Consider the following 15,822-nt stretch of genomic DNA (forward strand, 5'->3'; position numbering starts at 1 on the left):
CAGAAACATTTCTGCTAGTAGCCATTGATAGCCTTCTCTAATGAATCTGTCCATTCCTCTTTTGAAGCCATCCAAGTTGGTGGCCGTGACTGCCGCCTGTGGGAAACTAGGTGCATGTTCCATGACTTGAATAGCAAACATGGTGCCTTCTAGATGTCCTTTGACGACAACACCCATCATTCCTGATCATTGACCATCCTGGCTGGGGCTGATGGGAGTCAGAATCCCAACAACATCCAGAGAGCACCATGTCAGCTACCCCTGGCCTACTCCGTAATTTGGAATAGTTTTTTCAGGAATGATTGGAACACTGGCTCCTGCCCACATACTAATTGGACGCAAGCTTGGAAGGCAGCACTTTCAAGGTTAACATCTAACTTGGAGACTCCCTTGCTGTAAACTGTGACCTTTCTAACCATTTACAGCAGTTTGGCTCCCTGTCTCTCCCAATTCCCAGTCTGCTGAACAATCCTTCCTGTGCAGTTTGTTACTTGGTTCATTTGCAGAGTTGAACAGGATGCTTGGGAGTATTGTTTGGAGAAGCAAGAGTATTCAGAATTTTCTTGTGGTCGGTTGTGCAGTTGTTGCTTGATCTTTCCGCTGGGCTCTAGGCAGCTTTCTCACTCAGCTGATGAAAGTCTTGCTCAACAGGATTTGTTTCCATCCTCCCATCTCCCAGAGAGGCTATTTCTCTCACCCTCTTCCTTTTGCTCTTCATCTGTGTTCTAGTTTATTCTCAACCCCTCCTGTTCAGAAAACGAGTTCCCTTAAGAGGAATACTTCCTCCCTCTTTGCTTCTGTTGGATGAACTTGGGGACTAATTTTAGTATTGCACTACCTGTAAACAGTACTGGAGGTAAGGCCAGTTCACACACCGTTAACTGTTGAATGGTTGGTGTTAAACGGCAGTGATTATAACTTTTATTTACTCTATCTGTTTGACTGTTTTAACAGTCCATTGTGCTTTGAGCACATTGCCCTTGTTGGGCAATATGTAGAAGTTGTCTATGGCTGCATCGAGCATTTAGTGTTCTGCTTTTCAGTCTGTAGTAACTTATGTAAAGTAGGGGATATAGAATAAGAAAATCAGAGAATGGTAGCGGTGGAAGGGACCACGAGGGTCATATAGTCCAACGACCTGCTGTTCCCCACCCGCCAATGCTCCATCCACACAATCTGAGCGTAACTCACGAAAGATCCTACATGGGCAGCCTTGATTCACAGGTTAGGCCAAGTGCACATGTGCAAGCTTTGTTAGCGGAAAAACGAATACGAAAAAAACCCCTTTATTTGCCCCACCCAACCAATAGAGCCAATATAACTGCCCCAGATAGTTATCTTAGGGCTGTTTTTATTACATTGGAGGCCTGGTCATGAGAAAACAATGATGCTGGCATCTTGAACAAGAACTCCCCAGGACCCTTACCACCAGCTTAACCTGCTCAATAAATATTTGTGCTCAGCATGTTCCCTTGGCAAGAGGCCAGCTCTTCCAATGGTTTTCAGCGACTTCCCACTGTTCCCTGGGCCCAGAGCTGGATATACGTACAGTGGTACCTCAGGTTAAGTACTTAATTTGTTCCGGAGGTCCGTACTTAACCTGAAACTGTTCTTAACTTGAAGCACCACTTTAGCTAATGGGGCCTCCTGCTGCTGTCGCGCCACTGCAGCACGATTTCGGTTCTCATCCTGAAGCAAAGTTCTTAACCTGAAGCACTATTTCTGGGTTAGCGGAGTCTGTAACCTGAAGCGTATGTGACCTGAGGTACCACTGTATAAGCTAAACAAGCTATAGCTTATGGCCCCACTCCCTTGGGGGCCCCAAAAAATTTTAAAGGAAAAAAACCACTGGATGTACATTTCCTAAATATAATATAAAAAACAAATAAAATCAAACTTACATACAGTCAGAGCTTAATAATTATTTTACTATTAATATACTTAATTGTATTTCACTATTAATATACATCTTAATTGTATTTCAGTTCAACAGTTACTATGATAAAAAACATATTTTGTTATGTGCAAATGGCTTTACATACCTATTAGGTCCATAAATTACCATATAGCATATATTCAACACAAAAAATAGCGACAATTTGTTGTTGACAAAGGACAGCCGGACATATAAAGGGCCCCATTACCTTCAGTAGCTTAGGGCCTCATCAAACCTAAATCTGGCCCCGCCTGGGCCACACAGTCAGAGATTCACAGCTGTTGTGGACTACAATTCCCATAATCCCTGATCATTGGCTGTGTTGCCTGGGGCTGATGGGAGTTGTTGTCTGTAACATCTGGAGGGTACCATCTTGGCTACCCCAGACCTAAACATTTAAATTAACTCGGCTTCCCTAGTCTTGTAACTCCTTTTTTTCCTATAGGCTTTCCAGCATGCACTTTTATGGGGAAATGGCACCCCCAAATTGTGATTGGAGGAAACTTGGGAATTTTCCAGCCTTGAGCGGAGACAAGGAGTGAACGAGGCTGCAGCAGCAAAGCCCTCCAGCTACAGTCCAAGTTTCTTCCTTAAATAAACACAGCTGCAGCTTTCTGCTGAGACAAAGCCGATAGCTCAGGGAATCCTGTGAACAGTAGTAGCATATCCCTGATCCAGCACATGCGTGCTTCTGGATAGCAGCCTCCATCCTATTTTTTTTCCTTTCCCATTTCTGTGCAAAAGTGTGTACGTCTGCACACTTAATATATTGGTTTTCTTTGACTAAGCCACATATAAGCAATTGCATGCACACTCTCTACTTTGAGCAATGTTTATTTAAAGTTTCTGGGTGCCTTTGTATAAGAGTAATACTAATTTTTTATCCACCCAATAGATCTGAACACCTGAGGGGGTCTGCAGTGAAGAAGGCTGCCTTTCAGATATTTGGGGACTTTATCACTTTGGGCTTTAGACATTAACGAGAGCACCTTGAATTAGGCCCAGAAATGAATGTGTGGCCAGTGCAGCAGTTTTCAGACATAGATTGTGTGAGATCTAAGGGGACCCGAGCTCTTGAAATAGCATCTCTGTTTGGAAAACCACTACAGTGTACAGTGGTGCCTCGCAAGACGAAATTAATTCGTTCCGCGAGTTTTTTCGTTTAGCGAATTTTTCGTCTTGCGAAGCACGAAATCCCATAGGAATGCATTGAAATCCAATTAATGCGTTCCTATGGTCAAAAAAAGTCCAAACAAAGCCAAATTTGGTACAACAAGAGTTTATTAAGTGCTCTTTAAAGTCACACATACTGTAAAGAGCATTTCAAAAATTGAAGGAACAATAAATTAAGTTTCTAAACATGACAGAAAAACATTTAAAAATCAACAAAGTGTACAGTACATTTTCTAAGACTCTGGGGGACAACTCGAAGAAGGTTCCTCTTCCACTCTTTGCTTCTTGCTGAAGAACCCCCTCCTCAACTGTTCCCCCAGCCACCCACCACACAGAAATTCAAATCCAGATTTTTTTTAAAAAAAAACAGAGTGGCCCAATGGTCACAGAAAATCATAAAAACGCAGGAAAAAACCACACAAGCTTCCAGATTCTTGCAAACCCCTCCTCAACTGTTCCCCCAGCCACCCACCACACAGAAATTCAAATCCAGAATTTTTTTTAAAAAACAGCAGAGTGGCCCAATGGTCACAGAAAATCATAAAAATGCAGAGGAAAAACACACAAGCTTCCAGATTCTTGCAAACCCCTTCCCAACACCAAGTCCTTGAATTCCAAACACCCCAACCCAAAATCCAACCCCCCCAAAAAAGTTTTAAAAGTTTAAAAGAAGTTTTGGAAAAGCTTCAAAAATACCAAAGTCTTCAAAAACCTCAAAAAAGGCTACCACACCGCGTTCTATGAGTTGTTCCTCGAAGTCAAGTCACAACTGTATTAACGGTGTTAAGAAAAAGGAAACAAACTTGCAAGACGTTTTCGTTTTTCGTCTTGCGAAGCAAGCCCATAGGGAAATTCGTCTTGCGAAGCAGCTCAAAAAACGGAAAATCCTTTCGTCTAGCGAGTTTTCCGTCTTGCGAGGCATTCGTCTTGCGGGGCACCACTGTATTCTCTGGGTTCTGGTGTAATCATTCAGCTTAGCTAAGAGCTTCTCTATATTACACTATGGCAGTTTTATTTGTTTTATGGCTGTCTATAGACTCTTGGGGGTTTCATTCTGGTGAAGGTGATAGAATTCTTGGCTATCCCCAGGTCATACAGTTCCCATGGCTCTCCAGGGAGATGGCATAGATATTATTTAGTTCAAGCAAATGTTAAATCTTGCCCTTCAAATTCCACCCCCGCCAAGCTGCTGACATGACATAATAAAAACAACAGCACAAGAATGAAAAAATAGATAAAAGTGACTTGCAAAACTGAAGCAGCAGTGGCAGAAATAAAACATTCATTTAAAATGCTTGGGTGGGTGAGCGGTTTTTGAAAGTTATTTTATTTTTTATTAATAATCAAAATAAACCAAAGGCAAAAGAGCATAAAGAAATACTGTTAACAGCAGGTTGAAAGCTGTTTGCTTAAGGGTGAGACATTTTCATTGATTTAATTTGGTGTTGATTACATACACATATCCACTATTACTAGCCCTCGTTGTTCCTTCAAGAAAAATAATCCTATTTCCTTGTCTGACTTTAGATTGAACCACTTCATGTTCCATTGTCATATCCAACCAATAATAGCAAGTTGCCACCTGATTCTTTGTTTTGCTTCATTGCAAACTATTTCGATTGCTTAATAAAGTTCTAAGGGGGGAAAAAGTCAAATATAAATGTGATGCATGCCTTAAAAACACACCAAAAAACTGCTGAAAGAGGACAGAATGCATGTGAAAGGGACCAGGGTCAGAATTACACTGATCTGTGCATGCCTGTTTTATATTAAACTATTTCCTAATGTGTTTCTCTCCTAGATCTCCTATCCCCTGAGTGATGAGGAAGACAGTGATGACTCTGAGGGAGAGAACCAGGAACTTGCTCAGATTGACAAAGGTAAACTGGGAAGCACGAAGGGTGCAGGGCTTTATCCACTATTGATCTGCAATGCCTGCATGCTATCAACTCTGTTATATGTAACTTCCACCATATATGACTCTTTCCATTGACCCCTTACTATACAGAACTTTTCCCAAGTTTGGTAGCTCTGAGACTGCAAAATGCGCCAAGAACACAAAGTGTGGCTTGTTTATTACCTCCGTAGATTTCTCAGGGCAGTAACACCATTTTTATCTTTGTAACAATGGAGGTAGCCTGGGTTGTATGATGGTGGTTGGACCAAGGCCCACCCAGTGAACTGCATAGTTGGGTGGAGCTTCCAGTTCTCCTCGCTTATTTTGCTGCAATGCTGCACTGAGCTAAGCTGGTTTGGCTTAGCGTGTCATCCAAAACAAGGCTTGCAGTTTAGCTGTCTCCAGGCTAATCATGAGCGGTGACCAAGGTTTGTCCCATGGCTTACAGCCCGTGCTTCATCTGGGAGAGGTAAACCCTAAGTGGGGGTTCAGACGACACACCAAGCCAAACTGTGGCTTGGTTTAGTGCAGTACAGCAGTAAAATGAGCAAGGAGGAGTGAAGCAGCTGGGATCTGCTCTCCTGAAGCCAGAATACAGTGGTGCCCCGCAAGACGAATGCCTCGCAAGACGGAAAACTCACTAGACGAAAGAGTTTTCCGTTTTGGAGGTGCTTCGCAAAACGAATCTCCTATGGGCTTGCTTCGCAAGCCGACAATGTCTTGCGAGTTCCTACTGGTTTTTTTCCCTTCCCCCCCTTTTTCTAAGCCGCTAAGCCGCTTATCAGCTGATCCGATCAGCAGATAAGCCACTAATAGCGCTAAGCCTCTTATCAGCTGATCCGATCAGCAGATAAGCCGCTAAAAGCCTCTAATAGCGCTAATCCGCTAATCCTTCAATGGGCTTGCTTCGCAAGACGGAAAAAAAATGCTAGACGAAGAGAATCACAGAACGGATTCTTTTCGTCTTGCGAGGCACCACTGTATTCACACCATGGTAGACTTCTATCTGCATTGCCACTCTAGTATACTTTATACTTTTTCTTTAGATTCTTCTGGCTGATGAGCTGCTTCCTTTACTCTTTCATATGTGGAGCTTGAATTTCTGTACAGGGAACAGTGTGATGTTTTGTAAGGTATCATATGGGACGGAGGTGGTGCTGTGGTCCAAACCACTCAGCCCCTTGGGCTTGCCGACCAGAAGGTTGGCGGTTTGAATCCCCATGATGGGGTGAGCTCCTGTTGCTCTGTCCCAGCTTCTGCCAATATAGCAGTTTGAAAGCATGCCAGTGCAAGTAGATAAACAGGTACCCCTGCGACAGGAAGGTAAACAGTGTTTCCATGCGCTCTGGTTTCTGTCACAGTGTTCTGTTGCACCAGAAGTGGTTTCCACATGACTTGGAAAGCTGTCTGTGAACAAATGTCAGCTCCCTCAGTCTGAAAGCGAGATGAACGCCACATCCCCACAGTCGCCTTTGACTGGACTTAACTGTCCAGGGGTCCTTTACCTTTACCTACCTTTGTAAGGTATCTATCAAAGGTGGCAAGAATATATTGTCTGTGATTGACAACCCATAGTGCAATGGCTTTGATGCAGATACTTGGCCATGAGATACTTGGCCATGATGGCCCAACCATGTGTTACGAAATATAAGTCAACGTACTTTGCCACTTTGTAGGGGAAAGACATTGTACGAAGAGTCCTTGTAGCACCGTATGTTGGAAATGCAAGGTAGATGCAAAACATCTGGTACCGCTTGTTGGCACCATGTAAAAAATATAAAATGCCAAGTTTCTTCTAACAATAATTCTGTGCCGTATGCATTTATGCCAAGTTGGGGAATGTTGCATTACTGTTCAAAATGGCATTTGACTGAACCTTTCATTTGCCATTCTTTTCATACCGTTTCCTTTATGGTTGCGGTTGCTTGAAATGTTACGCTATTTTGCAAGTTCAGTTGGTAAAAAGAAGGCAGGATGTAAGTTCTAAAATAAAACAAATAGCTAACCATCTTGTGTTCAAGTTTTTACTTGACTTCTTCCTCTACCCAACCTCTCTCTCCACTTTAGATATGCATGTGGTTTTCAAGAATCAGCCATGCTCTTTAAATGTACCGTGGGAGCTCAAACAATGTATGAGGACCCTACAGGTACCCTGGTTATGGGTAAGGATAGTGAAGTTCAGGGGCAACAAGAATGTGTCTGTTGTATGTATAGCAAAGGTGACCCTTTGCTGGCGGAGGAGCTTAACCTCTTCTTTGCTCGCTTCGAGAAGGAGCCACCTGAGACGCCGGTATTACAGCCACCAGCCCATAGGGGCCCCTCATTCACTGTAGAGGAGCACGAGGTGAGACAAGTATTGAGGATGGTGAATCCGAGGAAGGCGGCTGGACCTGATGGCATCACTGGAAAGGTGTTGAAGGGCTGTGCGGATCAGCTGGCGAGGGTCTTCACTAAGATCTTCAATAAGTCCTTACACCAGTCTATTGTCCCACCCTGCCTGAAGTCGTCAACTATTGTCCCTCTGCCTAAAAAATCCACAATCAGTAGTTTGAATGACTACAGACCAGTTGCACTGACTCCAATCATCATGAAGTGTTTTGAGAAACTGGTGCGCCGTCATATTATTTCCTGTCTTCCATCAACTTTTGACAACTACCAGTTTGCATACAGGGCAAATAGATCCACAGAAGACGCTATCACCACCACTCTCCATGCTGCTCTGTCCCATCTGGAGCGGCCGGGGAATTATGTGAGGCTGCTGTTTGTGGATTTTAGCTCTGCTTTTAACACTATCCTCCCCCATAGACTGGTGTCCAAGCTAGAGACGATTGGACTCCCCAACTCCACCTGTCTCTGGGTTTTGGATTTTTTGTCAGAACGTTCTCAGAGGGTTAGAGTAGGGTCACATGTGTCCACAGCCCTTAGCCTTAACACCGGCTCACCACAGGGTTGCGTGTTGAGTCCCCTGCTCTATGCTCTCTATACGTATGACTGTACAGCCATCTACTCCAGCAACAAAATCATCAAGTTTGCTGATGATACTACGGTGGTGGGGCTCATTTCAGGAGGGGATGAGTCCGCCTATCGGGACGAGGTGGAGCGGCTCTGTGTTTGGTGTGGAGAGAACCATCTGGCTCTCAATACGGCTAAGACCAAGGAATTGGTGGTGGATTACAGGAAGAAAAAGGCGGACATTCAGCCCTTGTATATCAACGGGGAACGGGTGGAGAGGGTGGCGGAATTCAGGTTTTTGGGAGTGACTATGGATCAGGGCATGACTTGGAGCGCAAATACCACTGCTCTGGTGAAGAAGGCCCAGCAGAGAATTTATTTCCTCAGACTTTTAAAAAAGAACAATCTGAGTGAGAGACTGCTGGTGTCCTTCTACCGAGGCTCCATGGAGAGCATACTTACATACTGTATTTGTGCTTGGTTCTCCAGTTGTACAGCTAGGGAGAGGAAGGTGCTCCAGAAGGTCATAACCACAGCCCAAAGGATTATTGGTCACCCTCTCCCACCTTTGGAAGAACTGTACGGTTCCCGTTGCCTTAGGAAAGCAAACAACATCCTGCAGGATCCATCTCACCCGGGTTACAGTCTGTTTGCACTACTGCCTTCTGGCAGGAGGTATAGAAACATCAAGTCAAGGACAAATAGACTGAAAAACAGTTTCTATCCAAGAGCTGTGGCCTTTTTGAATGCTGTAACTCGATAGTGAGACCTGGGAGTTTGATGGGTGTGGGTGTGGGTGTGGTTGGAAGGTGGTTTGTTTGGTTGTTGTTGTTGTTTTGCTTTTGTTGTTCTTAAGGGATGGCATCCAATTTCGTTGCACTTGTGCAATGTTGCACTAGTGTAATGACAATAAAGAATCTATCTATCTATCTATCTATCTATCTATCTATCTATTGGGTGGAGAGCCTTGGGGAACCTCAATATTAAATTAAAAATTATATTCAAAAGGGATCCCAAAGGAATAGTCTAAGGTTCGTAATTACAGAATGGTCGAAGCTCAGTATTCAAAAGGCTTGGTGTCTTCACTAACACACGCAACTCTTGTCTCCTCTCTCTCATTGTATTAGTGCTCAGCTCACTTTCTTCTACCTCTGCAAAGCTCTGCTCTGAAGGTATAGTGAGCAAGTTGCTGGGTCCTAGAAAACCAGCTGGACCTTTCCTTCTCCACAAATGAGCCTTGATTTCAACAGCTGTTGCTTTTGCAGGAGAATCACCAGTGGGTTCTTGGACTCTCTGGCCAAAGTGGGGTGTGTGTGGACATTATTATTATTATTTATTCAATTAATAAATAATTTTTCCCCACCTCCCCTTCCAGGGTCCCTGGTGAAGTAGTCATTTGATGGGAAGGAGGGATACTGGCGTGGTCAGTTTCCCATCATGTGACAGCCATGACCGAGATCTCTTCAGTCACTTTTTTAAAAAATCTACTTCTACAGAGAGAAGACGGAATTGCACCTTGACCCCCCTGGCAACCAATCAGCTGCAGAACCAAGAAAACCAGTGCTGCAAAGTACGAGCCCATTTTCCTCCTGGGCTGGACCGCCACAGCTCTGAAGAGGAGCTGGAACGTATTAGCTGCGAATTTGCTGCTGAGAAGCGAAAGTGGTCCCAGGTCAACAGGCTCTCCTGCTGCGGCGACAGCTGCAATACCTCCTCAAGCGACGAGGAGGTGAAGAACTTGTGCGGCATGTCGTTCCGGCCGGTGGCGGAAGCGGCGGACGGCTTGCATGCCACCCCTAGCCCAGTGCTTTTCAGTGCCTCCCCTCCCAAGAGACTCCAGCCCTTGGTACGGACCCCGACGTCCCGGCCTCTCATCTTCACAAGCGTCGGAGCCAGTTATGAGCAAGCGATGCCTTGTAAGCGACACCGGCAAGGTTATGGAGACAAAGTTGGAAGGCCCAGCCTTGACCTGGAAAAAATGCAGCAGGTAAGGCCATGTTGCGTTGATAGTCGGTTGGTTGATCTACGAAATATTCTACAAATGCATTTAGAATCTGCAGAGCTGGAAGCGCCTCTGAGAGCCGTCCAACCCAACCCTTTGGGTTGAGGAATCTCAACTAAAGCATCCGTAAGAGATGGCCGTCCAACCTTTTCTTAAAAATCTCCAGTGAAGGATAGTCCACTATCTTTGGAGGGAGTCCGTTCCACTGCTGAACAGCTCTTTCCTCTAGAAAGTTCCACCTGATTTGATTCCATTTGTAGTCAGTTCACAGTTCACAAAAATAAAGCAGCCTGTTGTGACAGTAATACATATAGAAAAGTATACAAATGAAAAGCAAAATGAAAAGAAAATGAGACACCACTGGCAGTTCAACCGTTAAGACTTCTTGTTTAAAATTTACATTTACGTTAACAAATGAACGTTAAAAGCTTACAAATAGTCCACTCAACCATAATATGTACTTTCTTATTCTGTACCTAAACCCAACAGATCTGGGAGGCCACTTGCAGTCCTCCTTCTGGCTGAGGCTCCCTTAGGAAGGCTCCTGGATCTGGGAGGTGGGATGAGGCAGGTGGGAAGAGCCACTCCCAGATGGCACACAGAGTTTCTCTGCCAGTAGTCTCACAAATTATGTGGTAGAATAATTGCTCAGACTTTCCTTCCTGGAATGAGGCACAATTGGAACTGGTTTGATTACCCTGAGCTCCCTTGCTCCCAGGAACCCAGTAGCCTTTATTCCCAGGGATGGGGAACCTCTGGCTCACCAGATGTAGCTTCACTAGATATCCCATCGTTCCTCATCCTTGGATGTGGAAGCTGGGGCTCATGGGAGTTGAGGAGCTCAAGAACATCTGAGGAGCACCAGAAGTTCTCCATCCCTGACTAGCTCCTGGTGTTCTAGTAACTACCTTCTGCACTGCATGGAATCTGACTTCCTGTGTTCGCTTGCCGGGGGTTCTGTTTTTTCTGGCCTTCTCTCCTTTCTGGAAATGCTTCATGTTCTCAGCCTGTTGGTTTCATTGGCTGAGGCCACCGGTGTCCCATTGACTCGCTCATTGGGCTTGGTGGTGTATTGTTTGCCTGTAATCAGTTGGAGAAAGCAGCTGCCCCATCTGCTTGTCATGCTAGGCTGCTTGTAGTGCCTTTGCAGAGGAGCGTTTGCTTCAGTGTGCATGTTCCTTTGCACTTGGCTTTCTTCCCACCTCGGGTCCCTTTCCATTTTGTTTTTGTTTAAATGGGGCTGAAACAGCTTGGCTTGCGTACAAAGGCACTGATACATCTACAGCGTATTCAGTGGTCTCTCTTCCACCCCTTGATCGCTGTCCTTGGGCAACGTCCTAATTACACCCGGGACATGCTGCCAGCCGCATGCATTTTAATGAGGCCTTTGTGTTCGTGTCCCAGAAAGCCCAGGGCCGCTGCTTGCCTCTGGATGGAGGGGGCAGACTCTTCTTTTCAGGGGAGCCTGTGGGGAAGTACTGTAGGACAGGAGGCAGATGGTGTGTGTGAGAGAGAGAGATCAGACAACTTGTTTTGGTTGACTTGAGGTGATGGCCGTTGCAAAGGGGTGGAAGAGCACCTGTAGTTGTCATAGTTGCCAGTTTCCTTCCAGGCCCAATTCAAGGTACTCATATTAACATTTAAAGTCCTAAACTGTGTAGGCCTCAAACACCCGAAAAACCATTTCCTTCCCTATAGACCCTCTCAAGTGTTGGTATTGGCAGAGGGGGCTCTCTTGGCAGTTCCACCACCCTCAAAAGTTCAGGTTGTGGTGGCAGAGAGCATTCTCTGTGGCAGCTTCTAGGCTGTGCAATTCCCTCTCGACAGAGATGCATCTTACAGCTTCAGTACAGTTGCACCTCGGAAGTCAAACGGAATCCGTTCCAGAAGTCTATTCAACTTCCGAAATGTTTGGAATTGAAACCGTGGCTTCTGATTGGCTGCAGGAAGCTCCTGCAGCCAATCGGAAGCCCCGTTGGACGTTTGACTTCCAAAAGAACATTCGAAAATCGGAACAATGACTTCCAGTTTCCGATCATTCGGGAGCCAGAACATTCGACTCCCTAGGCGTTTGGGAGCCAAGGTACGACTGTATATAGTTTCCACCATATGCTGGAGATGCACCTCTTTGCCTTGGGCTTTGACACCTGAGAGAGAGATTTTTTAAGGACCCATCCCATTCCTGTGACTGTCATTTGTTTTTAATGTTTTTAATATTCGATTTTAAATGGGTGTAAGTTACCCATCCTGGAACCTGATGGTGGAGAGTGGGGATTAAAGGGAATCAATAATAACAAAAATAAAGAAGTAATAAATTGTGTAGAAGATGACGTTTTGAAAGCCACAACTTGTGATGCAGGGGAAGAGAAACGTTGTCAACTGCTGGAATTTCTCTTTGCTGTTACAACTCTCTTCAAAATTGCAAGAGGACGGTCTCCTTGGCATCTGGTCAGTGGGGAGAGGAAGGAGCAAAATTCCAGAAATTCAACAGAAGCCCTGGTGAGCGCTTGCTCTTGCTCTTAACAGATGAAGTAGGCTGGTGCTGATCTTGCAGATGAAGAGGAGCCAGAAGAGTTAGATTCAAGGGCCCGTAACAGGTAGCTGTAGCATAGCCAGATTAACAGAGAGTTGTAACACTCCCCATACCAGTCATATTTTTAACAGGAGCAGCAGCAGGTTTACTCTTAAAAGCTGGAGCAAGCGGGTAGGACCCAACCAAACCAATGGATTCAAATAACAAGAATGGAGATTGTGACTAGACATTAGGAATATCTTTCTTATGGCAAGAGCAATGGAACAGACCACCTCGGAAAGTGGTGGCCTCTCATTTCTTGGAGGTTTTTAAGCAGCGGTTGGATGGCCATCTGTCATGGATCCTTTAGGTGCGTTTCAGAAAGTTGGCCTAGATGACTCTTGAGGTCCCTTCCAACTGTACATTTCTATTATTATTAATACAGAAAACAGCTGAATGTGTTTAAACAAACAAACAAAAAGCAAAGAAGTTCTAGTCTGCCTGGCCTGTTTACTACTTAATGTGCAAGACTTTAGTGGTAGGAACCTGTGTTCGCTTTCCTCCAACAGGAACATCCAAAAATGGTATTTTCCCACCTCATTCTCCTGCATGCCTAGGTCAGTCCTGGCTTGATCTCTTCTAGGTTGCTTGAGGAGGAAGAGAAAAGGTTAGGCCCTCAGATCATAACAGAACTGTTTAATTTTGAAGGAGCAGATCATGGGAGGTCAGGAAATTGGAGGGAGGGAGCCCACAACCTTCTTATGGATCTCAGGCTAGGACTCAAAGGTGTGGGGAAATTGCTTTAGTGCTTGGGTGCTGCTTGTGGGCCTCCTTTGGGGATCTGGTTGGCCGCTGTGAGAACATAGTGCTAGTGCTTGGTGAATTGCATGAAAATGATACGATTGGAAATTTCTGAGGAAAGCAGTCTTGACTCGCTAGCACTGTCCTGTAAGAGAGATCCCAGCATCTGGCAATAAATAATACTTCTGAAGCTGAAGCCATCAGGGTTTTGTTTTTGTTTTGTTTTTAATGGAATTGGCCTGCTCACTGGAATCTTTCCCGGCTTTGTGGCCACCTTTTGACTCTTGAGCTCAGCAGCCTGGTAAGAGGGTATTAGTTTTGGGCTGCTGCTCTGGCTGTCGTCCAGAAAGAAAGGTCACACTGACGGCCCTTGTTGCACATACTCTGGCATCTGGGTGGTGCCAGAGTGGCGTGTCCTCAGTACTTTGAGGGTGTGAACACTCTCCAACCTGCTCTGCAATTCACTCAAACCACTCCACACACAGTGCTCCTTGTTTTAATCCACGTAAACAATGCACCCATTCTTTGGAGTGCTTGTATGTCAGTATCCACAACTGCTTGGGTTAGACTGAATGTGCGCTTGTGTGCCAAACAAGCTGTTAGCTCTGTTTGTTGAAGCCACAGGGAATGCAGCTAGAGATTGGGTTATCTCAATGACTTCAGAAATTGGGAACGGCTGCTTCATCATTCAAGCAAATGTTGGCAAATGAATTCTTGGGAGAGTCCCAGCTTCCTCTCCTACATCTTCCTGGTGGCCAACCCAGTTGGGCCAGTAGGGCTGGTGTAGTATGTTCACTCTGGCATGTTAGGTCTAACATTTCATGTGCATCCAACTGCAGAACCCATATCTTCAGGGAAATCCTACAGAAGCGTTCCGGGACTACTTTTATTATTTTTAAAAATAGAAAACCCTTTTTGCTTGGCAGATGGTGTTTGGCTTGGTTTTTTAATATACCTGCAAGTTTTCCCGTTCTGTTTTCCTGTGATCTGTCAGTGTAGGAAGTGAGAAAGATGTGACAAAATCCTATGCAAAACAGGTTTCCTAAGCAGTGGTGCATCCATGAAGGATAAGCTTTGTTGTGGATGTCTCCATGATCCTGGGCTTCTTCCAGGGTTGATGGCAATACTCTGCTTACTTTGGGATCAAATCATACCCGGTGGTGGCCCCTAAATCAAGGATGGGGCACCTGTGGCCCTCCAAATGTTGCTGGACTACAACTCCTATCAGCCACAGCCAACATGGCCAATATCAGGGTTGATGGGTGTTGTAGTTCAGCAACATTTGGAGGGACATAGGTGCCCCATCCCTGACCTAGATGCATTTCTCAGAACTCCCCATACGACAGGATAGATTCCTACAAGTGGTGCCTATGTATCTGTCTGGTGAAGTTTATGTACTTCAAATGTGTTTGTGTAAGGCTCCTGTCAAGTGTGAGCCAGTCTTGTTGTGTTCTATATCTTGTTGCTGTTTTAAAATGCTATGAACTGCCCTGATCGCTGAGATAAAGAGGCACAATTTAAAATGAGATGGTCCTTTACAAATGAGTGGAATATTTAATACGGAATTGAACCCAGCTATGGAAAGTTTCTGTTGTCTGTTGAAGAACCTATTTATACACTGGAAATCTGGCTCCAATATGCTCGTCTATAGTGTTTGTTATAGAAGTCATCAGGAGTTTGGGTGGATGTGAATTAATGAATGGACTCCTTATATTTACATACAGAAACTTTGGCAGGCATGTGTGTGTGTGTGTGTGTGTGTGTGTGTGTGTGTGTGTGTGTGTATGTAGGGATTTCCTCAAGCGTTTGGCAGTCGACTTACCACTGAATGACTGACTTCTGTGTGAGAGGAGATGGTGCTGAAGACATTGCAAGATTTCCATCTATTTTCCCAAGCATACAGCCTTTTGTGAAGATGCCGTTGTTACAGGGAAATAAAAAACGCAGAGTGAGAGCAGCTAAACATTGTTGGTAAGAGTGCTATGATTTGCTGATGTTGAAGGCAAAATTTCCATTCACCTCTCTCAGGGGCACAGTTTCTTTCAGAATTTATACTGCCCGCTGTGTTTCGTTGACAGAGATTCTCTCCTCTGGTATACCCTGTCATAGCTCACCCATCCCAGCATTTGGGGTTGAGATGACACTGAAGTGTGTAAATCACAAGTTTGACTATTATTCTTGAGCACTCATAATGCTTACCTTTGATGTGCAAGGAACATTATGACCCTAAGTTCCTCCTTGATTCTGATTTTTAACCCAAGCCGTATAAAAACTTACTCTAATTAACCTTGCAGCCAATGGCTGGAGGGCGAGCTCTGCCTTCCTCCCCCTGAAAGATGCACTTTATCTCTCTCCTTTGTCCACGGTACACAAAATGTGACTTGGGAATAAGAAGCCCCTTTTTTTTTGGGGGGGGGGAGACTGAAACATCCCTTGCACATACACAAACCCATCATTGGAGGGAGGAAAATGCAGCCATTTGAAGAGGTTCGGAGCTCATGGGGGCAACAAATATGGGCACTCTTTAACAGAAGGAGTGCTTCCTTATG

At 44.9% G+C, this 15,822-nt stretch overlaps 1 protein-coding gene across 5 annotated transcripts in view; it reads left to right on the forward strand.

Annotated features, from left to right (window-relative positions):
- Positions 1-15,822, forward strand: part of LOC309527884 (uncharacterized protein) — a 62,940-nt gene that overhangs the window by 11,303 nt on the left and 35,815 nt on the right. For 3 of the 5 annotated variants that reach the window (XM_082214895.1, XM_082214893.1, XM_082214892.1), the window contains exons 2-3: positions 4,911-4,989; positions 9,455-9,945. In XM_082214895.1, the coding sequence (XP_082071021.1) occupies positions 4,911-4,989; positions 9,455-9,945 (570 nt within the window). Of the gene's footprint in view, positions 1-4,910; positions 4,990-9,085; positions 9,131-9,223; positions 9,266-9,333; positions 9,946-15,822 lie in introns of all 5 variants that reach the window. The other 2 variants (XM_082214894.1, XM_082214896.1) reach the window with 2 other exon arrangements.

This window comes from Podarcis vaucheri, assembly GCF_965113315.1.
Source record: "Podarcis vaucheri genome assembly, chromosome: 3".
Lineage (NCBI taxonomy): Eukaryota > Metazoa > Chordata > Lepidosauria > Squamata > Lacertidae > Podarcis > Podarcis vaucheri.